At 43.4% G+C, this 26,209-nt stretch overlaps 3 protein-coding genes across 3 annotated transcripts; all 3 read right to left on the bottom strand.

Moving 5' to 3' along the window:
* Positions 1 to 9,620: 9,620 nt before the first annotated feature.
* Positions 9,621 to 12,503, bottom strand: LOC105839001. The gene has a single exon (XM_012684984.2). It carries the CDS (start codon positions 12,501 to 12,503, stop codon positions 10,020 to 10,022), a length of 2,484 nt encoding a protein of 827 aa, XP_012540438.2. The 3' UTR covers positions 9,621 to 10,019.
* Positions 12,504 to 12,542: 39 nt separating this feature from the next.
* LOC118646365 lies at positions 12,543 to 14,867 on the bottom strand. Its single transcript, XM_036289064.1, has 5 exons — positions 14,794 to 14,867; positions 14,657 to 14,744; positions 14,323 to 14,578; positions 13,641 to 14,265; positions 12,543 to 12,726 (listed from the first exon to the last, which is right to left on the bottom strand). The coding sequence occupies exons 1-5, from the start codon at positions 14,865 to 14,867 to the stop codon at positions 12,543 to 12,545; spliced, it is 1,227 nt and encodes a 408-aa protein (XP_036144957.1).
* Positions 14,868 to 14,871: 4 nt separating this feature from the next.
* Positions 14,872 to 16,242, bottom strand: LOC118646364. Its single transcript, XM_036289063.1, has one exon. The coding sequence runs from the start codon at positions 16,240 to 16,242 to the stop codon at positions 14,872 to 14,874; it is 1,371 nt and encodes a 456-aa protein (XP_036144956.1).
* Positions 16,243 to 26,209: the final 9,967 nt, after the last annotated feature.

Here is a 26,209-nt window from a genome sequence, read left to right as displayed (position 1 = left end):
CATAAAAGACCTTAAACCGTATCATTGTGTCGAGGTAGACTGATATTTTTGTGTTGTGTTATTCTTTCTTGTGTCCGTCCGTGGGATCCCTTCGACACTGAAGATTACCGCTGCAGACATCCTGCACATCGTCCCGAAGAACATGCAGGGACGGTATGTTGAATTTCATTTGGCGGCGGCGCTGGTAGAGATAAGAGTGCTGGAGGCACCGCGAGCCACCCGAGTGTTGGAGGTGGTCCGCGAACTGTGGCGAGAGGAGCAGCGCGAGCGACGCAGTGTCGGAACCGACACTCCCGAACCAAAGACGATGGAAGAGCGAGCGTCGCAGACGGGTCCCTACCCGATCGAGCAGACTGGCAGCTGGGATGTTGCCACACAGACCGGGGCGGACGACCCGGCCTCGTGGTGGCAGGCAGTGAAGGAGGAGCAGAGGGGCGAGAAGGCGACCCCGACGGGAGACCCGAAGTCTATCCGGGATCCCGGCAGGACGAGGATGCGAGAGCCAGCGAGGGAGGAATCTTCAGCAGTCGCGTGTACCAGGGCGGGCTGCTGGAATTGCGGCGGGTCCCACCGGTACTCCCAATGCGAGAAAGGACAACGGGAGGAATTTTGTTACGGCTGCGGAAGAAAGAGGGTGACCCTGCAAAGATGCCCAACGTGCGGCCCCGAGTGGCGGCTGACTGGGGGATCCCGGGCCCCAGATCGGGCTATACCGAGGTTCCCTTAAGAGGACCTCCCCCCAATGTGCAGTTTTTTTTGTTCGCTTGTTTGGGGTTATGGGACAGGGGCTAGTGTGATGTCGTCTTAAAATTTTTTTTTCTTTTTCCTTTTTCTTTAAAATCTCAGCTATGTTCCTCTGTTTCAGGACTAAAGGAGTCAGATTCTCACAAGAACGTCACTTCTCCTCTATATAAACTATTTTACTAACAGTACTAACCTTCCTTATAAGTAACGCACGTTAATGTCTTCTATCTATAAAAGAACAAACCTAAGAAATACGATCAAACTCGGATGACCACGTTCAGAAGGCCAAAATAATAAATCCCTAGATACTATAATTTTGGACCTAATTCAGACTATCAAATATTATTGGATCTCGCTCTTATAATAACAAAAGGAGGGACTCCTCCATCAAAGAGAATCCATTGGAACTTATTATTTCGGAACCTTGAATCTAACAGATTCTCACAAGAACCACTCTCCCGATGACTCATCCTAAACCTCCTGACAGACGATTATTCCTCCTTCTCCATTACTTTTCCAAATCCTTATGACCCAATAATAAATCTGCAATCTAAGACGATATTCCAATATGACGAAAAGTATAATAGTTATACTTTCGACATATCGAGACCCAAGCACTCATGGTAATCTTGAATGACTTTGAAATACGCTAAAGTCATTATAAAATGACCTGAAAATATACAAAGTCGCTAGCACGCTGAGGGTCTGTTGTAAGGAACTGCATACGTCGTTATGTAGATATTATACGACCCCGAACTTAAAAATACGAATTCGGAAGCTCAAAAATCCTTCTGGGAAGAAAGCGCTCAGAAGAGTAGATTGCAGCCCAAATTCAAGACCGCGATATCTCGAAATTCTCGAGACAATACATTCTCCATTCATACCATACCCTACCCTTGACGATACCCCCACCAATTCCTATTCCTTAAAACGTCTCGTTAATGAGGACAATAAATTGCAAATACAAATTCATAGATTATAGATATCATTGTAATTTTGTTACGAACATTGATTATTATATTAGCATAATTATCAATATGATTTTGATAATGAATAGGCCTAATGAAATATAAAGGGTCATTCCAGATTAATCCATGGTTATTAACATACTATTATTAATTACACAAAAGGGGAACATTGTCCTCGAAAAGAATCTTGAAATAAGAATATTCAAAAATTAAAGATCATAACTCTTATAATAAAATTACTAAAATCATATTTCGAGACTACTGCAATAATAAAACTATAATCATCCGCAAAATTCAAGATTTCCAAGGAAATTAAGCATCGTTGCATATGCAAATAATGTGATTATGAGAATTGATCTACATTCACCTTTTTGTTGCGACGTAACTTTTGTCGGGAACCGCCAGGTCCGAGGAGCTACGCCCAATTAACAGCAATAGTTTGTCTAATAGTTCGCGGGTAACGCTTCCTCGCGAGATCGGTAACGTCCGAAAACGGTAGCCTGCTTGAACGGTAACTCCGAAAATGCTCTAATTTTCTGGGCGCCAGGCGCGGATTTCCGCGCCGCACAACAATTAACTATAATTCGGTAGCTGGATAGGAAGCGTCACTAATGCCGGTGGCTCTTTTCTCGAAGTGGTAGAGGGGCGTGGTTCTTTATTAATCGAGGGGTATGGAGAGCTCGGATCGAGGCAGGTCGTAGCAAAGAATCGATACTCAATTGTTAATTAAATAGCAATTTTAAAATATATTTCGTAAAAGGTAAAGAAATGCTGTGTTGACGACAATCGTGGATCTTACTCCACTTGTTAAAATTTTGTAAACTCACAGATGTGGTTACGACGGGAGCCGGAAGTCGGCACTAAGAGAATGCGGAAACTTAATTCTTTCTCTACGAGGCGGGAGGCCGTCGGGGCTCTCCGCTCGTCAATCACAATAATTACAATACAGTCTAAATCGGTATTCGCGGTATTACAGAATGCAACGATTAATTACGCGAGGACTGTCGGTGTCGGCTTTGTCCGAGAGGGACTTACTTAACGACTAAATATTCGGGCCGGTCGGTCCGATCTTCCGTGCGGCCACGAGACTCTACTGCGTACTTCGAGTCCTTCACACTAATACATAGGCAACAGCAAAACGGTATCGGATTCGGGATCACCGGTAACACGACAAACGGTATCCCTTATCCGGTCCCGCACGAAAGTCGCCTTACCGAATCTTACGAAAGTTCCGCGTGGCTGCCGAGTGATGGCCTTACAACAATCTCCTGGTCCTTGTCCGTCGAAAGCAATCGCAAGGGCTCGTCCTGTGACACACTTATCTCGCCGTCAACCGAACAGTGAGGAGCCCCTGTCCCGCGCCGGCCGGCTCGAGCCGTCGCGCATGCGCGGACGCTCTTCGATTCGCAATCGCTGGATCCACGTGCTCCCGCGTGATCCTCGATCCAGCGCCGCGCTGCCTCGTCCCTCGACAGGCCCGTGATGAACACGTGCTCTATCAGTGTGCTCCCTTTTTCCGCCGTTTCGGTAGGTCCGGCTGGCCAGGCCGCGACCAATCCGATCGTGGTGGCTGGCGGTTTGTATGGCGGTGGCCGCTCTTCCGGTCCGCAGCCCGGTGGCGCGTGCCCACAGCGTGATCCTTGCTAGGAGCCGTCGTGTCTCCGCGCTGTCCTTCGGCGCGGTCAGTCCTTAACTCAGGGACGGAAACGCTCGGCGGGGCCCGATGCACGGCGCGGCGGGGAAACTCCTTGAGGGGCGCTCCTACCACTGTCGAGTGTCCCCAGCAATTCCCGCGACGGCTGCTCCTCCGTCGCCCCTGACACACTCTTCCGATGAGCCCTCACTCGGCGCCTTTACTTTAAAAGATTGTCACTACAATCGGAAAAACGGTATCGCGGAAGCTAAACAAAAATAAAAATAAAATAGAATAACAGCCGCATCCCCCTCGGCTCGGCGAGGAGTCGCCCCCGACCAACCCTCTCGGTCGGTCCTATGCCCTTGTGACGTGCGCCCGAATGCGCCACGTCACATTGTGTACTGTTAAGGAATAGCACTACTAATCATTACTAACAAATATTAAATAATACTATTGTTAATCATTATTATAACCTTATATTATCATTCCTATTATCAATACATTACCGATTTTTATGAACACTATATGACTTATCATATTATCAATTCTTATATATTGTCAATTTTTATATATTACCGATTGTTATACAGTATCGATGATATACTATGTCGTTTTATATTATTCTTATCAACTCGCTTATAATATGCATGCCCAATGTAATATGTAACACGTACTCTAGAAAGCTACCTTATAACTGATAAGGAAGGAATAAAACTCAGTCGCGCTTGCATATGAATGTGTACATATAAATATATGCGTATCAGCATACTGAAAATTAACGAATTATTAAATAGACCATCTGAAAATTTTAATTCCCCAAAAATGATTTATAAACAAATAGGAAATCGCCAGAAATTATAACGTAATATCTCGATAAATTAATAACTTTGACTGCAAGTAGAATCGTAGCATTAGAAGACGATGTTGTGAAGGCCTTGCCGAGAGTCTCGGAAGATGCGACATATGATTTATGCTGACACATATATATATGTAAAGAAAGTATACTTTCTTCAGTTCAAATATACCGCGCTCATGCTACCACGCGCCTTTTATGCCAATCGCCGGCAGATAGAGTAACGAGGAGAGAAGAGAGAGGGACTTTCCCGGAGAGGAGAACACGTGTGTAAAACACAATAAGAAAGGAAAAGAATTTTTGATTGAAACAGACATAAGAAGCAAGATTCGCGGTATAAGCAGAGAGGTGATAATAGGGAACTCTAATTGTCGTTTCTCTGTTTATAGGTAAGACTAGAAATACTGTAATTAAGTTTAAATTAACATTGTTAAATAGTGAATAAAAGAAATCTCCACTCTGTTTATAGTGAAACACATACGTTTGCTTTATCACCCTACACATAATTGTCTTATATACAGGGTGATTCCAAATAACTATATGTCCTTGCATACACATATTCTTAGTAATATTCTGAGTCAACTTTTTCTTTCGCAAAAAATTATCCAGAGCTTAGATTTCTAGATATAATAAGAAATAGTTTACGTATCCTGAATCAGATACAAGAGGTAAGCAGGGATGGCACAACTCACCGCTGCTCGCGGGCACCACGAGGCGTCTGCTGCGCTCAATAATCGATAATCATCTCAATTATCTTTAACGATGGTATTTAGTATTTTGAATCATCCGAATATTATGTAATAAAGAAATGAATAGGTGACAGAGAGAGAGAGAGAGAGAGAGAGAGAGAGAGAGAGAGAGAGAGAGAGAGAGAGAGAGAGAAAGAGAGAGAGAGAGAGAGAGACTGAGAGGAGAACTTAAAAAGGAAAACTTTATTAAAAGCTGCGAACACGATTACAACTATTCCGAGCACGTCCGCACGAGTTGACGTCTCAGGAAGTTCTCAACAAAACCATTTGTTTATACATAACTAAGCAACGCCGGGGCCGATAGACTCAGCTGACTGAAGCAATCGATATATTGATTTTTCCGCGTAAAGCTTGCGCTCACAATGCGCGCAAAGCTCACGCTCGCGAAGCTCACGTTCGCAACAATATTCTTCAACAAATTATAATAGTAAATCAAATATTAATCAATATTTTTATTTTTAAGTTGCCGCGTTCCCAGACACATATTCGACAGTGTTACCACACAATAACCAATAAAGTCAGTTGTTTGCTTGCTTAGCTGAGCTCGATGTCAGCTGACATCGAGTAACTAGTAAACACGTGTTGTGTGTTCGTCAAGTAAATACGTGTTTCTTTCTTCGAGTAATTTTGACGTGCCGAGTGATTAGTAATGTTTAATAGTTAAATGTTTCGTACTATTTTTTTGATGTGTAAATAAATTCGATCAAGTGAGTGAACAGAGTGTGTGTGTGTGTGTGTGCGCGTGTGTATGGCTGTGTAAACGAGTGAAGTGATAAAATGTAAGAAGAAAGAAGAAAGATTTAATCCGATAAACTGAAGGATGGATCGTGAGAACAATCAATTGATTGCGGAATGGTACGTGCGTAAACAGGTTCGAACAGGTTCTTTCTCCCCTCTTTCTCCTCTCAGTCTTTCTCTCTCTCTCTCTCTCTCTCTCTCTCTCTCTCTCTCTCTGTCACCTATTCATTTCTTTATTACATAATATTCGGATGATTCAAAATACTAAATACCATCGTTAAAGATAATTGAGATGATTATCGATTATTGAGCGCAGCAGACGCCTCGTGGTGCCCGCGAGCAGCGGTGAGTTGTGCCACCCCTGCTTACCTCTTGTATCTGATTCAGGATACGTAAACTATTTCTTATTATATCTAGAAATCTAAGCTCTGGATAATTTTTTGCGAAAGAAAAAGTTGACTCAGAATATTACTAAGAATATGTGTATGCAAGGACATATAGTTATTTGGAATCACCCTGTATATATATGTACACATTCCAATCTCCAATCACCTGAAAATTAAATTTAAGACTTTTGCTTCACGCAAAAGAATATTGTTCTATAATTAAGAAAATATTTACATATTTTGTTTAATAACTTCCTTCAAACAAGAATATATATATTTTTTTTCTTTTTCTTTTTACTACTCCTTTTATTTGTAATAATTTAACATATATTTGGACAAACATTAGAAATTTGGGCTTTATAAAACCAAATATATTATTTCAGAATTATTATGAAACCTTGTTGGGGAAAAACCGACCCCAGATAATAAGCAAACCAAATATCAGGTGAAGTAAATATTCTTGTTTGAAATATCTCTATCATTTCGAGTAGATTAAGAATATGTAAGCGCAAATCTTGTAGTAAGATTTAGAATTGCGGATAAACAAATAAGAATCACTTATACATAGACTTATAAACAGTGAATATTTACGACAAATTAAACTAATCGACAAACAATAATTTAAAATCAATTTTGTAAACAAGTTAATCAATCGACCATTGCACATATTCGCCCATGCTCTAATACGATCGATCGTTTTGTTTCACTTTATTATTATTTTTATTTTATCCTTATCGATAACTAGTAAACAATAATTATTTTAAAATTCTTAAATAATTCTATGCCATTACGCCATTCCACCAATAACTATGATTCATTCAAGAAAACGGAATAATCGAAATTGATTAACTCGATTGATTAACTTGCGGCCGACCTACACCGTGAGTAGCGTATCTACCACATGTATGTTCGTTCACACCGATAATCACGCTCACTGATGTATTCTTGCGGCGCGTAAGGCGATAACTCGTTGAAGCTACCCGAGCATCTTGGGCGCCAATTGTTAACCGAATTGGAACCACCCCTATACAAAATCTAAAATGTAATTCACATAAATTATATAACCGAAAATTAATCGATAGATTAATAACCAAATTTAATTATAAATTTAGATTATGCAACCATAAAATTAAGATTTTTACCGTTTAAATTACACCATGTAAATTTTCGATCGACTTAGATCGCGAATCCTGTTGAATCAGGGACGATCTATTTTTACACCATGCGACGAGGTCAGTTGTCACGTACACTTCAAAGAAAAGCCGCATTATGCATCCGACTAGCTAAGATAGTCATGGAGGGGTAAGGGAGGCTCGATCTATGTGCATCTAAGGGTATATAAACCCTGCAATTAAGACCGACACGCTTTTGTGCCGTTTTGATTCGTGCGTGTACTTCGTGTGCATAGTCGTCCTGCAGAACAGAGTCTTAGAGCGAACCTGAAAGAATAACTTCGATCTTGAACCACCCCTGTTCCTCACTGCTATCTTGGTAAGTCCGTTAACACCGAATTATTGTACTACACCTCTCTTCTGCTTTTGTTCATGTAGCCTTATTATAATACCCTGTAAACCTATTTTATACATATAAGAGTATAATTATTAATACAATAAATAAATCTTGAGACTATAATTAATGATAATTATTTATCGTTCTGAGAAGCCTACATAATATCCTTAAACTGTATACTAAGCGACGCGCAGAGTCAAAGCAAACTATAAAGTAGTCCTTTTGAGTTACCATCATAATTCTGCGTGTTTGCAACTCAGCCAGGGTTTTCTATCGAACCCTCTTTCATTAGGCCAATAGATCTCTCCCTCTCTCTGTCTCTCTTTCCCTCTACCTTTTCCTAAAGCTCACTATCGACATTCTTGCATTTAAATCCTTAATTTTAAGAATTATCTTTAAGATTTCATATTCTATCTCTGGTGCGATAGTGGGTGAGCAAGCGCTCATCTGCCGACGACGAGGCTCCGCCACGCCCGAATATCGCCGCTTCCTTTCTCGTTTTAAGAATTATTTTAAGGTTTCATATTCTACCTCTGGTGCGATAGTGTAGGTGAGCAAGCGTTCATCTGCCAATTGCGAGGCTCTGCCACGTATGTATATCGCCGCTTCCTTTCTAATTTTATGAATTACTTTAAGATTTCATATTCTATCTCTGGTGCGATAGTGTAGGTGAGCAAGCGTTCATCTGCCAATTGCGAGGCTTTGCCACGCATGTATATCACCGCTTCCTTTCTAATTTTATGAATTATCTTTAAGATTTCATATTCTATCTCTGGTGCGATAGTGGGTGAGCAAGCGCTCATCTGCCGACGGCGAGGCTCAGCCACGCCCAAATATCGCCGCTTCCTTTCTCGTTTTAAGAATTATTTTACGATTTCATAATATATCTTTGGTGCGATAGTAAATAAGCAAGCGTTCATTTACCAACTGCGAGGTCTACCAAGCACGAATGTCGTTGTTCTACATTTAAGAAATTACTAGTCAAGGCGCTCAATATTGATCTTAAGGCCATAACTTTCTTTCTCCACTTCCTTCTGTCTTTATCTCCCCTTTGCCCAAATAAATAAAAGTAAAATGAAACAAGATAGTTGCAAACATCGTTTCCCCCAGATTTAATTTTCGAGCCGATACTCATAATTGTTTCCCTTTTTTCCTCATCAATGTAGATCGAATGGCTACAACATCTTTTAATTCGTCTAGGCCATTGACGCGAAGCGTTGCCAAGTAAGGACTTAACTATTAAGTTCCGAGAATATCAAAATATTTTTTTTCTTCCCTCAACATAAAGGGTTGATGAAATTCATTCTCCTCAGTAGGCGCGCAGCAAACCGCGTATCATCAAGGTCCTTAACAGAGGAAGAGCTTAAAGATTTCGACCGAGAAATCCAAGAGTTCCTCAATTTGGAATTGCTTCCTCCGCCAAATGAAGAGGTTGAAGAATCTCACACCCCGCTCCTTCCCACTAAACGATTGAAACTCACTAATACGCCCGAATTCATACCTACGGATATTTACAGTTTTGAAGACAGTTTTTTCCCAAATTTAGATGAAATCCCTGACATAGAAGATCCGACCGTCCCTATAAACTTTTTGATATCCTCTACAGACAACCATCCCCGACCCTTAGACGATCCACTCCCAGCTACCAAACCCCGAACATTAACATATCCCTTCAATCCTCAAATTTTTACCTTGGAGGAAATAGATGAGTACATCGAGGAACAACTGCTCGACGAAGAAGTGGAGGACATATTGAAGAACGCGCCTCCAGAAAAATTCATGTTCAGATAGTCATTATTCGTCATCTTCGTTTGCAACTCCTAGTACCGCTATTATATTAAAGGTCATATTATTAATTTATAATCTGATCGTACTAGGGTTACATAATTGTTAATCTCCTGTTACAATTATTGTTATCCAATCATTACCTAGAGTCTACATGCACTTAATTACATTGAGCTTACAATGTTCACTGTGAGATACGCTGTCTTTTCACTCGCTCGGGTTGATTATACTAATCGAGCACCGGCCTGGTGAAGGTGATGCTCCTGAGCCGTGTGACCCACGTGGCGCCGGCCTGCGCTACACGTGGTGAGTCTGAGCAGACGTTGGTGATGCACTTGAGTTCCCTGATGTGACTGCTAATGAGCTGACTGATTATTCCTGAGAGCGTAGAATGAGAATATCCACGGAATGAGAAACACACTAAAAACTGCCTGCATGTACGATCACTCGTATGTACACACGGTAGCCATAGCACACACTGCCGATAACAGCCCGTCTTCCCGAGCCGGCCTACGCGTGCGCGATGCGCCGATCCTAGTTAATCTTTGTTCGTGGCGCCCGGCGGATGCTGCCATCTAGCCGATCGCGAAATTAATACATTCAATAATTCTTGAACATTCCGCCCGCCATCAGCAACCTTGTTGATGATTCCTACTCTGATGATGGTACTGGCAGAACAGCGAGCTTGATCACTGGCCGAACTAGAGTGGTAGTGGCAGTTTTCAGCGTCACCACCCGAACGAGTCCATCCTTTCCTGGATGTAAGGTAGTTACCCGGGCTAATGGCCATTTGCATGGTGGTAGCCGCTCGTCGGTGATGAGTACCAATGACCCTAATTTGACTTCATTGTTCCTGTGGTGCCATTTTGAGATTGCTTGTTGGCGTTGTAGATAATGAGATAACCATTGGGTCCAAAATTGTTGTACTCTTTGTTGGATGAGTTGCCATCGTGACAGCCTTGAGATCGCCAGGTCCGTGAGCGAAGGTTCTGGTAGAGTGGTAAGAGAGCTTCCGATGAGAAAATGACCTGGTGTGAGCGCTGATATGTCTTCTGGGTCGTCACTCAATGGCTCGAGAGATCGAGAGTTGAGAATTGCCTCAATCTGAGTAAGTAGTGTAGCGAGTTCTTCGAAGGTGAGCACGTTTTCTCCAATGGTGCGTCGTAGATGATATTTGATTGATTTTACTACCGCCTCCCATTTTCCACCCATGTGAGGTGTTGCTGGGGGATTGAATTCCCACCGGGTATGGTCTTCGGAGAGCAGTTGAGAGATTCGTTGATGTTCCTGAGTACTCTGGATAAACAGCCTTTTGAGAGCTGTATCCGCCCCGATGAAGTTGGTGCCGCAGTCCAAATGCAAGGTGTGAGCAATGCCGCGTCTCGATGCGAATCGTTGGTAGGCGGCAATGAATCCTTCGGAAGAGTAATCACCGACCGTCTCCAGATGTACTGCTGAGGTTGAGAAGCACACAAAGACGCAGATCCAGCTTTTACTGGTTTTGGCACCTCTTCCCTTCCAAGTTTTAACGGTGAGTGGTCCCGCATAATCCACCCCTGTGTGAGTGAACGGCCGTGCCGGCGTAACTCGAGAAAGAGGTAGTTGGCCCATCAGCTGATGAGCACGGATCCCCCTCTGCCGAGCACACTTGACACAGCGCAGGATGTGTGACTTGACAGGAGCCCGTCCGCCGAAAATCCAATATTGTTGTCGGATATACAAGAGCGTGAGCTGTGTGCCCCCATGTAACGTCCGTTGATGGGCATGAGCTATGATCAACGATGATAGATAAGAGTGTCGAGGCAATATTGCAGGATGCTTTACATCGAATGAGAGCGCCGCGTGAGCGAGTCGTCCGCCGACGCGAATGATTCCTTGGGCGTCGATGTAAGCAGTTAATCGATTGAATGCGTGTGCTTTTGCCAACGGTGAGTTAGATTGAAGCATTTTGAGTTCGTGAGAGAAATACGTGGCTTGAGTTGCTTTAATCCAGAAGAGTCGTGCCCTTTCTACAGCCGCGGGAGAGGTGTGTATGACAGGCGATGAGTCGTGGACTTTTCTCAATCGCGAGATGATTCTGAAACAAAGAGCTGTGATCCTCAATAATTTATTGAGATTTGAGTACCTGTAAATGATATCCCAGTGGTAGTCAGCCTTTGGTGTAATCGCCAATAAGGAGACACCTGGACGAGCTTCAGTTGCACTCAACTTGTCGGTGAGTGCTGGTTGTGACGGCCACGAGTTTGGCTTGAGTATCCATGACGGTCCATTCCACCACAATGAGTGATGTTGAAGTTGAGCAGTTGTGAGGCCTCGTGAAGCGCAATCTGCTGGATTAGATGTTCCAGGGATGTATCTCCAGTGAGCGTCTGGAGTGAGTTCTTGAATTTGTGCTACTCTATTCCTGACAAAATCTTTCCAGCGCGATGCATGAGATCTGATCCACGAGAGTGTCACGAGAGAGTCCGTCCACATGTGAGTGGTCGCTACGTCCATTTGTAGAGTGGCTTTGACGTATTTCATGAGTCGAGAAAGCAGTAGAGCTGCTGTGAGTTCAAGTCGAGGGATTGAGAGTCGCTTGAGAGGTGCTACCTTGGTTTTGGAGCACACAAGTGAGATCGTGGCGCCTTTTGAGTTGCGGACGGAGATGTATATGACTGCAGCCATTGCTAATTGAGAGGCATCAGAGAATCCGTAAAGTTCCACCGTCGAATCGCTCCATCTATTGAACCACCGAGGTATTGAGAGTTTGGCCAAACTTGTGAGTTCTTCTCTGATGATGAGCCACCTGGCTGAGAGCTGGGATGGCAGTGGTTCATCCCATTGGAGCTTGTGCAGCCAAAGCTCCTGCAAGAGAATTTTAGCCTTGATCACTACAGGTGATGCAAAGCCAAGTGGATCAAAAATCTGAGCCACTTCAGATAAAATGAGGCGTTTTGTGAGTCCGCCTTTAGCGCAAGAGTTCCTTGTTGAAAATGCAAATGCATCCTCTTGAGGGAGCCATTTTAATCCGAGTATCTTGGTTGCGCAATCGTCGAATGTGATTGGTAAGCCTTGGTCTTGGTTGTCAGTGACAGTCTTGATTAGATCGGGATGAGTTGCGTGCCACTTTGCTAGTGGGAAGTCGCCCGCCATGCAGAGGTCTTTCAGTTGTTGTGCAACCTCTCGTAATTGTTACACTGTATCTGCACCACCAAAGATGTCATGGACATATCTGCCGTGACTGATGGATGGCACCGCCAGTGGAAATCTATATCCTTCATCTTCTACTAATTGCAGCAGAGTTCGCACGGCCAAGAACGGTGCGGCCTTTGTTCCATAAGTGACGGTCGTTAGGTGATATGGCACGGGTGACCTCCTTTTGGACACGTAACGATTGGACACCGCTCGATTGGACACGCACGATTGGACACGCACGATTGGACACGGCTCGATTGGACACCGCACGATTGGACACCACACGATTGGACACCGCACAATTGGACACCGCACGATTGGACACCGCATTATTGGACACCGCACGATTGGACACCGCATTATTGGACACCGCACGATTGGACACCGCATTATTGGACACCGCATTATTGGACACCGCACGATTGGACACAGCACGATTGGACACCGCATTATTGGACACCGCAGTCTTCTAGTGAATAACATTTATATATCATATGACAGATTATCTAAGCTTAGAAATATCTGGCAGAAAAAAGCTTCGATTTGCCAGAAAAAAAATTGAATTTTAAATATCTATATACGTATTTTTAGGAGCATCTCGTTTTGCGTGGAAAGTTTCAAACCTATGTGGTGCAGAAAATGCTCGCACGCACACACACACACACACACACACACGGGGGGGTGCAAGGGGGGCCTTCGGCCCCCCCTCCCGCACCCACCCCGTCCAAGTCGCTAACCCATGCAAACTGTATTAGAAATCTGCATACACACACGTAAATGTGTGTGTGTGTCCAATTGTACGGTGTCCAATAATGCGGTGTCCAATAATGCGGTGTCCAATAATGCGGTGTCCAATAATGCGGTGTCCAATAATGCGGTGTTCAATAATGCGGTGTCCAATCGTGCGGTGTCCAATAATGCGGTGTCCAATAATGCGGTGTCCAATCGTGCGGTGTCCAATCGTGCAGTGTCCAATAATGCGGTGTCCAATCGTGCGGTGTCCAATCGTGCGGTGTCCAATCGTGCGGTGTCCAATCGTGCGTGTCCAATCGTGCGTGTCCAATCGAGCGGTGTCCAATCGTTACGTGTCCAAACGGGATACTCCCATATGGCACTTCGTTGAGCTGATCGTCTATCCAGAGTATCCGTTGTAAATCCCAGTCATCCTCGTGAATCTTGATCTGTCTGTACATCCTTGTGATGTCTGTGGCAAAAATGTGACGATGTCTACGTATCCACAGTAAAACATCTGAGATGTTTAGATGCAGTTTTGCTCCAGTATACATAAGGTCGTTGATAGAGTATCCCGATGTAGATGCGCTAGAGCCATTGAAAACCACCCGCAGTTTCGTTGTTGTACTGTCAGGCTTGAGAACACCATGATGCGGTAAATAAAAATGTGAGCGATGACTGGAGATAGATGATGCCTTCGTCATGTGGTTGAGTGTTTCGTATTCAGTCATAAACTGTTGATAAAGACGTTGATAGCTCGCATCCCTTGAGAGTCGCTTGCGTAGTCCTTTAAGACATTGATGAGCGGCGTGGTAGGAATCACCCAAAAGATCTGCTGGTGACTTAAGTGGAATCCGGACGGTATACCTCCCTGAAGAATCGCGAGAGTGTGTCATTTTAAAATGCTCCTCGCATCTCTGTTCGTCAGGGGTGAGTCGATTAACATCATGAGTAGGCACCTCCTCTTGAATCCAGAATTTGTCAACAACTAATTAAGAGCATCTTCGTTGGATTGAATAGTAGCATGATGCGTTGATGTGCATGCGTTGATGTGTCTTCTTGTTAACTGGTCCAAGAACGAGCCATCCAAAAATGGAGAGTTGCGCTATCGGCATAAATGGAGAATGCCTGATGATGTTGGGCTTGATGATTTGCCCGTAGGCGTCTGCTCCGATGAGGATGTCAACCGGCCGCGGAATGAGGAATTCAGGATCGGCTAATGCCAAGTGTTTGAGATGCCATTCTTCCGGTTCCGTTTCAAAGGATGGTAAGATTGATGTAACTGTCTTGAGAATGTGAACCTAGACGTTGGCAGTCGAGTCTGAATGTGTTGAACGTAAAGTGAGCGACACGACTCCTCGTATCTGAGCACTCCTTGCCTCCAATTCCAGTGATGAAAATGCCTGAGTATTGACGAGGGATGTTGAGCTGTCGAATGAGATTCTCCGTAACAAAGGTGTTCTGAGCCTGAATAAATGAGCAGACGTGCTGTCAAATGAGATATTGATGAGCTGACTTGTGCCAAGGCGGTGGCGAGTAACGTTGAGCCGGATGAGCGGACATGTGTGTGACGTTCGACGATTGCACCATCTCTTCACGTCGAGGGCGTCGCCAATGAGCCGTTGTTTGACGGAGCGGACGAGGCTGTTGGGCGTGCATCATGTAACATAGTGTGATGGCGCTCTGTACACTTCTTGCATCCTCTCAGGCTTTTGCATGATCGGACGCTGTGGCGCCCTAGACAGTTGAAACAGAGGCGCTTGTCCACTGCGACCTTGTGTCGATTTTGTACCGACAGTTCTCGAAACTTGGTACACATGACCACAAAATGCTGTCCATTGCAGCAATCACAAGGGTATGAGTTGACCGAAGCAGTGGATGAGTCACTCCGTTGAGACGTCTGATGAGCGGTCGTTTTCTTAGAGGTCACCGTAGATGAGCTAGGACCAGGCTGAGATGCAACAGCTTCGACCCTCTGGAGAGTTTCCGTGTTAGAGGCTAGAAACTCCTCGAGTTTCTCGAACTTGGGATACTCTCGCGTGGCACACACCGCATTCTCCCACTTCTCCCGCGTGACGCGATCGAGAAGCCGTGTGACGTGGTAAACCACCGCGCAGTCGCCCAAGTCATCCTTGACACCCAACGCCTCGAGCGTGCTAAGTGCCTCCTTGACCTCTGTGAGCAGCTTGTCCTGAGCTGCCGACTTCCTAGGCACTGGTGTTGAGCTGGCAAAGAGTTTATCAAGACATGCTTGAATGAGCAGGCGTTTATTCTCGAACTTATCCTTGAGTATGTCCCAGGAAGGCCCGAGTGAGTCATCAGTCATGGGAAGTCCTGAGACAGCTCGAGCTGCTGCGCCTTCTAACGACGTGCGAAGGTAATGGAGCTTCTCAACATCTGTGAGCTGTTGATTGAATAGAATGATGCTCACAAAGAGATCTCGAAAAGCAGGCCATGCTGCGTAATCTCCCGAAAATTTTGGGAGTGAGAGGTCTGGGAGACGTGAGTTCACCCTTCGTTCTTTGCTAGACGCTGAGATTGCCTCCGCAGGAGCAGGTTGAACGGTCAGTGAGTGTCGGAGCTTGCCAATGAGACGTCGTGCAGCCATGTAATGCAAGATCTCCTGTTGATGAGCGTTCCTTGAGAAGTACTCGTAATTGGTAAGTGCTGCCGGCCATGAGACCTCGAAGTAAGCGTGTTCTTTATTGAAGGCCTTGTGGGTTTCCTCAATCTGAAGCCAGAATTGATTCAACTCCTCGAGAGATGTCTCTTCGTGAGACTGCGGTAGCATTTCCGCAATGGATTTAATCGCGGCGAGCCGGCCCAGCTGCGTCTGCACCTTCAAGGTGAGCTCTGCGGAAAGCCTAACTGGAGACACGTTCCGTGAGGATGAACGCTCTTCCGGCACGTCCAGCCGTGGTGTCACCGGGCGCTCGGCCTTGTTCGGCTTTTGAGATTCCGACATGATGAGCTGGCGTGAGACAAGCGTGATGTGATTCCGCTTCGATGAGTGTCACTATGGATGAGCCTTGTTTTCCGATCACGAATAGGATGCGTGACTGCGTTGTTCACTCCGAGAGCACGTGCCACATCCGGCTCGAAGGATCAAAAAATGTCTGCGATCGTCGCAATATGAATTCGCTAGGACCCTACGGATGGGAGCAGGGTGAGAGGACGTTGTGGCAGTAATGCTCACGAATAACAATATAGATGTTTAATGATTATATTACACAGTGATCAGATGGTCTGATCTATCACCGAAAGTGAGGTTATTCAAGATGAGAGTCTACATGCACTTAATTACATTGAGCTTACAATGTTCACTGTGAGATACGCTGTCTTTTCACTCGCTCGGGTCGATTATACTAATCGAGCACCGGCCTGGTGAAGGTGATGCCTCTGAGCCGTGTGACCCACGTGGCGCCGGCCTGCGCTACACGTGGTGAGTCTGAGCAGACGTTGGTGATGCACTTGAGTTCCCTGATGTGACTGCTAATGAGCTGACTGATTATTCCTGAGAGCGTAGAATGAGAATATCCACGGAATGAGAAACACACTAAAAACTGCCTGCATGTACGATCACTCGTATGTACACACGGTAGCCATAGCACACACTGCCGATAACAGCCCGTCTTCCCGAGCCGGTCGGGCCTGCGCGTGCGTGATGCGCCGATCCTAGTTAATCTTTGTTCGTGGCGCCCGGCAGATGCTGCCATCTAGCCGATCGCGAAATTAATACATTCAATGATTCTTGAACACAAATAGTTATCTTATTGACATTATTACCTACGATTTTACTAAACCTTTGCAATTGCTAGTTCTGTTGCAAGTATTATCATTACCATTTAATTGCAATATTATTATTATTATTGATTTACAATTATTATTATTGAAGTCACCAATTTTCAGTTATTATTATTATTATTATTGCTATTCGATTACTATCTTATTACTATTGTTGATTTATAATCTTTATTACTATAGTTGTCGACTTTTAGTTACAACCATTATTGTTCGACTACCAACCAGCTATTTTACCGCCACTATTATTTATGATTTTACGGAACTCTTGTAGTCGCTAATTTTGTCGCGATCATTATTATTATTTAATTATCTTCTTATTATTACCATTGATTTACAATCCTTATTATTTAAGTTACCAACTTTCAGTTATTATTATGATTATTATTCAACTATCAACCAATTATTCAATTGTTATTATTATGTGTACGATCTTACTAAACTCTTGTAATTGCTAATTTTGTTGCGACTATTTTTAATATTATCCAACTACTAATCAATTTATCTCGTCGTCATTACTAGTTACAATTTTATTGAGCTCGCAATTGCCAATTTCGCTTATATTATTATTATTATCGCTATTCAACTATTATCTTATTACTATTACTGCCTTATAATCTTTATTATTAGAGTTACCAACTTTCAGTTATCATTATTATTATTCAACTATTAAACAGTTATCCTATTGATATTATCATTTATAATTTCACTAAGTTCTTTGTAATTGCTAATTTATTACAATTATTATTATTATTATTATTATTATTATTATTATTATTATTATTACTCAATTATCAGCTTATTGTCATGACTATTTTATAATCTTTATTATAAAGTTATCATATCGTTTGCCAGAATTATCCATATTTGCTACTACCTTACTACTATTCTGATTTTATCGCCTTTATTACCGTTCTTGTTATACATAAGTCATTGTCACTCTTACTACTATAGAGTAAGCCTACACAAAACCTTTGAGTAAGAACTCCTCATAGAGGAGTAAACCTAATTATTTTATCCAACTATCTTACAACCCAGCTAATAATTGAATCAACCCTAGCTCTCATATCCCAGGGTATTGCCGGCCCAGCGGGTAGCCCAAAAAGAGAGAGAGAGCGCCCCTTTACCTACTGCCGAGGTAAATAGAATAAAGGAAGGTCCGTCGTCCAAGACGTAACACCAGACTGTGCCCCGCGGAGGTGCGGAGGGAACTATATTTTCATTTCCTCCTGACCCTACGATTTTTCTTTTTTTTTCTTACTCCCTCCGTCTTGTCTACCGTCCGGCGCCTCGACGCCTAAGAGCCCCAATAAAGAAGGCTTAAGAATGACCTCGTGTTGCATGAGTACCCTTCCTTCCTAGTGTCGAGAGATGAACCTAAAAGACAATAACAGGTAAGCGGGATCACGGAAGTGAATTCGAGGGTGTCAGGAAGATTTTGGTTCTTCGTTTCGTTTTGTCTTGTTTTGTTCGTTCATTCTCTTTATTTCTATTTCTTTTGTCGTTTTGATTGGCTATGGCAGGTGAAGGTCGCACGGGAAATGTGGGAAATTGAGGCTTAGCGTCGGCGGTGGAGCGGCCGATCTTGAGCGAAATCAGAGTTTCATTCGTGAGCATGAAGATTCTAAGAATTCTCCGCCGTGTCGATCCTTCCTCTTTGGTGTCTGCGAGATCGTGGGTGGACCGCGGTGAAAAGGTATGTCCGCCCCACGAGATGGACGGCGTCTTCCGGGTCTAGAAACTCCCACGTTATCTAGCATCTTAGTGTCTGCGGGCGGCGGTGATAGCCGGACGCGCCTAGAAACCCCCCCAAAAAATTTTTTTTATTTTTTTTTATTCTTGTTTTACGTTATAGTTCGGTATTGATTCGGATTCGCGTATGGCGGGAAGAAATTGGTGGCTGTTAACGTGTTTGTCAAAAGCCAAGACCTCCTCGGTCCTCTCCGGGGAGGGGGGAGTTGTGACGTGACAGCCGCAGGCTGCTGTCCGTCACAAGGCTCTGAGGGCCCTTACGCATTAACATCACGCGGGCCCTGCGTCCTCCCGCTCGGGAGCGGACGCAAAAGCGTGTTATCTCGTATTTCTGTGTGTGTGACGTCCCACGTGCTGTCCGTTCAATTAATTGTTAAGGTTTTTGCGAGCGCTGTATCGGCGGAGGATGCGCCCGGCGAAGGATGCGGGGGAGGTCGGTGGCTCTGAAGATCTTTTTGTAATTTTCGGACGTCTCGTCTCGACGGAGAACCTTCCCGGAAATCGCAGAGTGAATGGACATCGAGGGAGTAAAAGAAGACCCTTTCTAAGCGGGGGTCCGCAGGTAATGCCGCCCTTATCTTGCCTACCGTTTGTGCCATTTGAGAATTTCGATACTGCCGCCGAATCACGCTTTCAGGATCCAGCGATGACGCGCGAAGCCGGCATCCCGACGGAACGACTGCAGACCCGATACCGCAGGAAGTCCGGCGAAAGGATCGCGACAGCTTATGATCAGCCAACGCCCCGTCGAGGAGGAAATAACGCCCTGGTGGAAGTGACGGCCGCGGAAGGAGGCGCCAGGATTTTCGTGCCCGGGGCCACTAATTATCGACCGCCGTGCTTGGATCGATCAGCCGGCGACAACGTGGGCACCGCGCTCTGCGCGAAAATCGATTTTCGGGAAATCAGCCAATAAGGACCCGGAGTGCCGGGGGCAAGGTGGGGCGCGCCGCCGAGCGGCTCCCGCGAGATCCAGGATTCCTCACTCGTGCTGCGGACGTAATAGAATATACCGTGCGTATGTTCCGGAATCCCGAGCCAAGATCTGTAAGAGAGGACGCAGGAGCCGAGATCATCCCGACCCGGAGGAAGCAAGCAAGAAAGAGGCGACGTGGTGAGACGAGCGTCAGAATATTGTAAAGCCACCGATTTCGCGGGTTGGGACGACGGTCTCAGACGACGGTCTGAGACAAATCTATCAGATAATTTGTTGACTTCGTTTAACGTAACATGCGGCATTCGCCACTGCACTTTAAATAATTCAATTTCTGATTGAGCTGTAGAATTTCCAACGATAGAATTGTTATCGTTGCGCGCTCGTATCAAGATAAATTCGTGACGAACGTTGACAATCACACGTTTGTAATCTTCGCAAAAGCCCAATAATACACTAAACGGTACGCAAAAGTTGAAGTATCCTTCCGGTAGGTTATATAAAAATTGCCATCCTGCATTCTGCATAATTACTGCTTTGTCATATGATAACGATATATAGTTCTTGAGGGTTGGTTATTCCAACGTTTCTGTTGCGATCAATTTCCACACCGCTGAGTTCGTATCGAATTTCATCAAACATGAACGCCACGCAATTATTTCCGAGATTTATCTCATCCTTATCTTTATCCTTATCGTCTTTCTTCTTCATCACCAATCTTCCTTTGACGTAGAGAAAACTTTCACATGGTAACGTGTATAAATCCTGTTGTTGTATAGGTATCCTTATTTCGTCGCTGTATCCAAAAGTGGTATTGGCGTATGGATTGTGTGTGAGTCTCAATCTTGACGATGCTGTCGTCAAAGATCGGCTCGCCTCCAATATTCAAGATGTTAGACATCTTAGATATTTTGTACGACGAATCCCAATGATTTTAAAAATTTAACGTTTGACGCGGAGAGTTTCTTTTTATCAGACAATCGAATATTTTTAACTGTCGTACAATTTATGTCACACGGTCGAATATTCTTGATTGGTGTAAAAATTGTGTCCTTCACCTGCTCATTCAACACGAGCATCTCACGTTATCGTCTTCGTACGTGTAATCTAACGGTAATCTCCTCTCCGCGAAAATAGAATAATTGACCGTCCTGATCCACAATGCGAATCGTCAAATCAGTAATGCTCCGTGCGACGATTGGAAGGTAAATGACCTATGCAGGCGTTTCTGATATCTTATATCCTGGTGGTACCCATGGTGAAAATTCATGTCTCGTATGTACGCACCTGCAGTCACATTACATTCTATGTGAATAATATTTACGTTTACGATATTTATAAGTGCATTCGATTCATGCCACAATCGCGATTCAAGAATACGACGCGATGAAAATCCCAACAGCGATCCAATGTTGTTAGGTTTAATGAAATTTATCCGATAAGCACACATAATCTCGCTCTTCATTGTATTATTGTTAGCACGAATCACCAGCGAATATTTGCTCTCGTCTTCATCTTCTTTGCGAAACGTCCTCTTTCCCGCAACATCGGGATGAGATTGTAAAATTGCGCGTTAAATATCTATCTATATCACGCAATTCATACGATCCTTCGGGAAACAATTTCCTTGTCGTCTTTGTCATAGTAAAATTTGTTATTCGACAAATTTACATTAGGTATGGTATAGTATGTTTCAAAATCTGTGAGGCCGAGCTCGTAATCGCCATCGCTCAAATCTACGGCTGGAAAATAGCTTACCGCGAGGATGCTACTCTTGCCGGTTAGCGTAACGTCAGTGACATGTTGAAACGAATACTGAGTTAAATTGCACAATGTTAGCCTTTAAATTGATTATTAACTGTTTGGAGAAAACGCAAACACAGTTGACCGCAGTTGCTTTGATCGTAACATTGATAAGGCGTGTGATTGTACTCGATCCGCTTTACATCTAAATATTGCACCAGTTCTTTCGGCGGTTTAAGATTGCCGAAACTATCAAAGTATAGAGCGCGATTTCCCCTCTTTGCGTATGCGACCCAGTGTGTACCCGATCTTTCAGCATTATCTAAATTTACAATACCACTCTCGTTTCGATATGCTCCAGCCGTTGGTAATGCCGTACGCATAAAAATTCCTCTAAAGTATGAAATGCGCATACGTTTCGCTAATTGTAATAATTGTATGTTGGTAATTACACCTTTCGGCATTTTTAACGTCTTTTTGACGTTTTTTTTTTTCATCGAAACTCCTTGTCCACGCTTGTATGGAGCGAGATAAACTCCATGACCTTCCATGACGCGATTATGACGTTTCAATTCTTCCAGCTGACGCTGCGCTGCCTTGTTATCATTCACAACTTTCGCAACTCCCGCCGCTCCGCCGACCAACGACCCGAGAACTTCCAACAGCGGTAGAATGGGTAAAACACCGCCGCGTTTCGCTACCGGAAGTATTCGTTTATTTGCTCTCTTCTTTTTATCTCTTTTTTCCTTTTTCAAACCCATACCGATTTTCGTCTTAGTTTTCATAGCTGCTTAAACGGTTGCTGCAGCAGCTCTTTCTCCGAAAATCGAATCGTTTGCTGTAATGCGTTTTCGCGCTTCCGCAGCGAGTATATTGTCGGCTACGTGTCTGTCGGTGAGTTCGTTGCTCTGGGAGTACGCAATGTCGTGTTCGCGACGCCGCGTCCAACGGATTAATACCCCGATCGCCTCTGGCCAATCGCTTTTTCAGCCTAGTACCCGGACCGCAAAATTGATATCCACGTATATGCAGTTCAAAAGGAAGCGCATTTATCGCACGATTTAACAAGCCGCGACCTACCGCTGGCATTCGCGATAATTTTTTATCAACGGTGCGGGGCCGTCGATGTGCGTCTGCTGCCACAATTGATTATAATGCTCGTAGCAACGACGATAGCTTCGAACCTCTGGATCAGTTTTTATATGTTCCGGAAGCTTGTCCCACACGTATTCGGTATAGTTGCCACACACGCGTAGCAAAATAGGTTTCGACACGAATTCTAACTGTTCGGCACTCAAATCGAGTATATCAGAGGGATGTGACAATATGAGAAACATTTTACATACTTAGCAATTTTGCTCGGCGCGTCTCTATAAATAGATCGGTCTTAATATAATTTTTATCAGTTCTTATGAGAGCATAGAGAGGAAAAATATGCGGTTCGTGCAACATTCACCAGCGATTAAAATAACAAATTTCGATAACAGGATAATGTCCCGAACGAAAGATACAAAGGTATGGAAACATGTTGCCGAGTTCTATACGCGGTATAATTTGCGGTCCGTCAAATTGTGGCAAGACAAACGTATTAATAAGCTTGTTGGAAAGTCCGCATAGAGTACGTTTTGAGAATGTGTATGTGTACTCAAAATTATTACAACAACCGAAATATCGATACTTGAAAAATTTATTGACCGATTGAAGAAGTTAATTATTTTGCATTCTCCAATAACTGTGATGTCATTCAGCCAAGTGAAGCGCTTCCGAATTCCCTTTTTATCTTTGATGACGTGGCGTGTGATAAGCAAGATACGATAAGAGACTACTTTGCAATGGGGCGACACGTGGACGTCGACTGCTTCTATCTCTGTCAGACGTATGCAAAGATATCGAAACATCTTATACAATGCGAATTTGCTAATTTTATTCAAGCAGGATGGTACTAATCTAAATCACGCGTACAACGATCATGTAAATACCGACATGTTTTACAAGGATTTTAGCAATTTATGTTATACTTGTTGGCAACAAAAGTATGAATTTTTAGTGATAGATGAGGATACTGCGCTCGCTGATGGACGATATCGAAAAAGATTTAATGACTTCGCAATACCATAAAGCAGTTAGTTGTTTTCGATACGTTGACCAAGTAGCATTTCTCAATATGGATAATACAGATAACAGTATGAATCGTGAGAAGATTGTAAAAGAGATTGCGAAAACGAGTGATTCAATTCGCAAAAAATATCGCGCTTTGAAAGCGGGTAAAGTGTAAGAAGAGATGGCGTTGGAGAGACACTTTAAGCCCATTGTCGAACCATTAAAACTGATTGTTGAAAACACCGTTGGTGATGTATCAGATCCGATTAAGAATGAAATGTTCTTTTCGGGGGAAGACGAATACGCAGAACTAAAACCGAAACGAAAGCGATCAAACGCTTCGCTTAACAATTCTATAATGACCTCTACTCCTGTTAAAAAAATGAGACGGTCAAAAACTGTATCAATTAATTTGAATGAAACATCGCAAATATTACATGATAGTGATGATAGTGATCATACAGTTATGTACCTTCTGTCGAAGACGTTTTTGAAATCGCAGACAATGAACCGCTTGTGACGTCTATTCGACAACAATTGGAAACGCGAGAAGGACGTGAAAAGTTGCACACACACTATGGTCCATTAGGTCAAAAATATATGGGAGCTGTTCTGAGTGGTAAAAAACCAGTCATAATAGATACTGTTTATGGAGTTTATTTCACCGACTTTGGAACGATGCTCGGCGATAAACGCATCGATATACATAAGAATGACAGCATAGTCATAGATGGTAAAATATATGTGGGAACGCCTGGTCTGTATGAATTAATTTTCATGAAAATGTCCAACATGTACACGAATAATGACCTGCAGAATTATAAAAACATTCTATTGGCGACAAATGCATATAAAATCGGGCATATTGCACATAATCAAGTAATGGGCAACAAAGGGTCTAAATATAAAAATATAATTGCGCCCTTAGTAACAGACGCAAAAGTTGGACAAGGTATACCGAGCGCTATTACATTAAATGATAACAAGATCGATTATGTTCATTGGGATGATCCTAACGAGCTTGTGGATCGCCTTCGATTGCTCGAGGCCTCACATCAGGCAGGGCACAATGCTCACGACAACGAGATTCTATCAATTATTGAGGAACTTTGCAAAGCTGGTCTTATTATAAATTAAAATTGCATGAAACAAATCATTTAGTCAACATCGAAATGTCAATCAACAAGTTTGGAACATCGCTTGGAAGAGGTGGTGCGGAACCATACTATCAATGGAGCGGATTAGTCAGAAATTATGTGCGCGATAACGTTCTTTGCATGGCTGCCACCGATTTTGATGCAAAGTTTATCGCGCAAGATTCGACGTGTAGCGCTGCCTGTAGACGATAGTAATGCAACCAATAAACAATACGTACAGCAGACCGTGAAAATTTTAAAGGATCGACAGGATGAAATTGAGAGGAAGATTGAGACACTCCAAAGTAGAGTAGAAATTACAGCTTATATGCTAAACGAGTTTCAAAGACAGCTCGACGCGGTGACCCATCGTGCAGAGTAAAAAAGTCGATACATCGAATATATATGCCATTTGTATATTATACTCCAAGCATGTCTGAGAAACAATTGCTGGTTGAGGAGTTGCATGCTCCGGCGAGAAGAAATTTTTCTCGAAGACATGTCATAGTTTGCGGATACGATGACCTGTGGCAGGCGAATGTGGTTGAGATGCGTCCTTACACGCAATTTAACCGAGGTTATCACTACATACTCACCGTTATCAACGTGCTGAGCAAGCTGGCATGGGCTGTGCCGCTCAAGGCCAAGAGTGGTAGCGAAGTTGCTATTGCGATTGCAAAGATAATTCGGAAAGATGGAAAATGTCCGAAAAATTTGCAAATAGACAAAGGAAAGGAATTTTATAACGCAAACGTGCAAAAACTATTGAAAAAACATGATATCAATCATTATTCCACGTACTCTATAATGAAAGCATCAGGTGTCGAACGCTTTAACCGCACATTAAAGAATATTATGTGAAAACAATTTACACTCAATGGAATTTATAGACGGCTCGATCTGCTGCCACGTGTCAGATTACAATGTACGAAAGCATCGAACTATCGGCATGCGACCCATCGATGTTACGCTTGCAATCGCTAAAAAACTCTTAACCACTGTGTACAGTCACGTATAAATTGCAGCACCCGCGCGATTTAAAGTAGGTGACTCGGTGTGCGTCAACAAATTTAAAACTGTTTTTGAGAAGAGCTATACACCAAATTGGACTATGGAGATATTTAAAATTATTAAAGTACAACGTACCAATGCTGTGACATTTGTACTGGAAGATTCCTGTGGAAAACCTATCGCTGGAGGATTCTACGAATATGAGCTGCAGCGTGTTCCAAATCCTGACGTGTATCTTGTTGAAAAAATATTACGCAGAAAAGGAGATGAAGTTTATGTCAAGTGGCTGGGATTCGATGGATCGCATAATTCATGGATACATAAAGACAATGTTATTTAATCCATATAAAAATTGTTTTTATTATATTTACATAAAAGTACAATTAACCGTATAAACATAAAATACGTTATTAATTTTATATTATGCGAGATTTTTTTATCATCCTTCCATCATC

The sequence above is a fragment of the Monomorium pharaonis genome, chromosome 6 (genome assembly GCF_013373865.1).
Source record: "Monomorium pharaonis isolate MP-MQ-018 chromosome 6, ASM1337386v2, whole genome shotgun sequence".
NCBI lineage: Eukaryota > Metazoa > Arthropoda > Insecta > Hymenoptera > Formicidae > Monomorium > Monomorium pharaonis.
The sequence above is the reverse complement of the archived record's forward strand: the minus strand, read 5'-3'. Positions and strand labels throughout refer to the sequence as shown.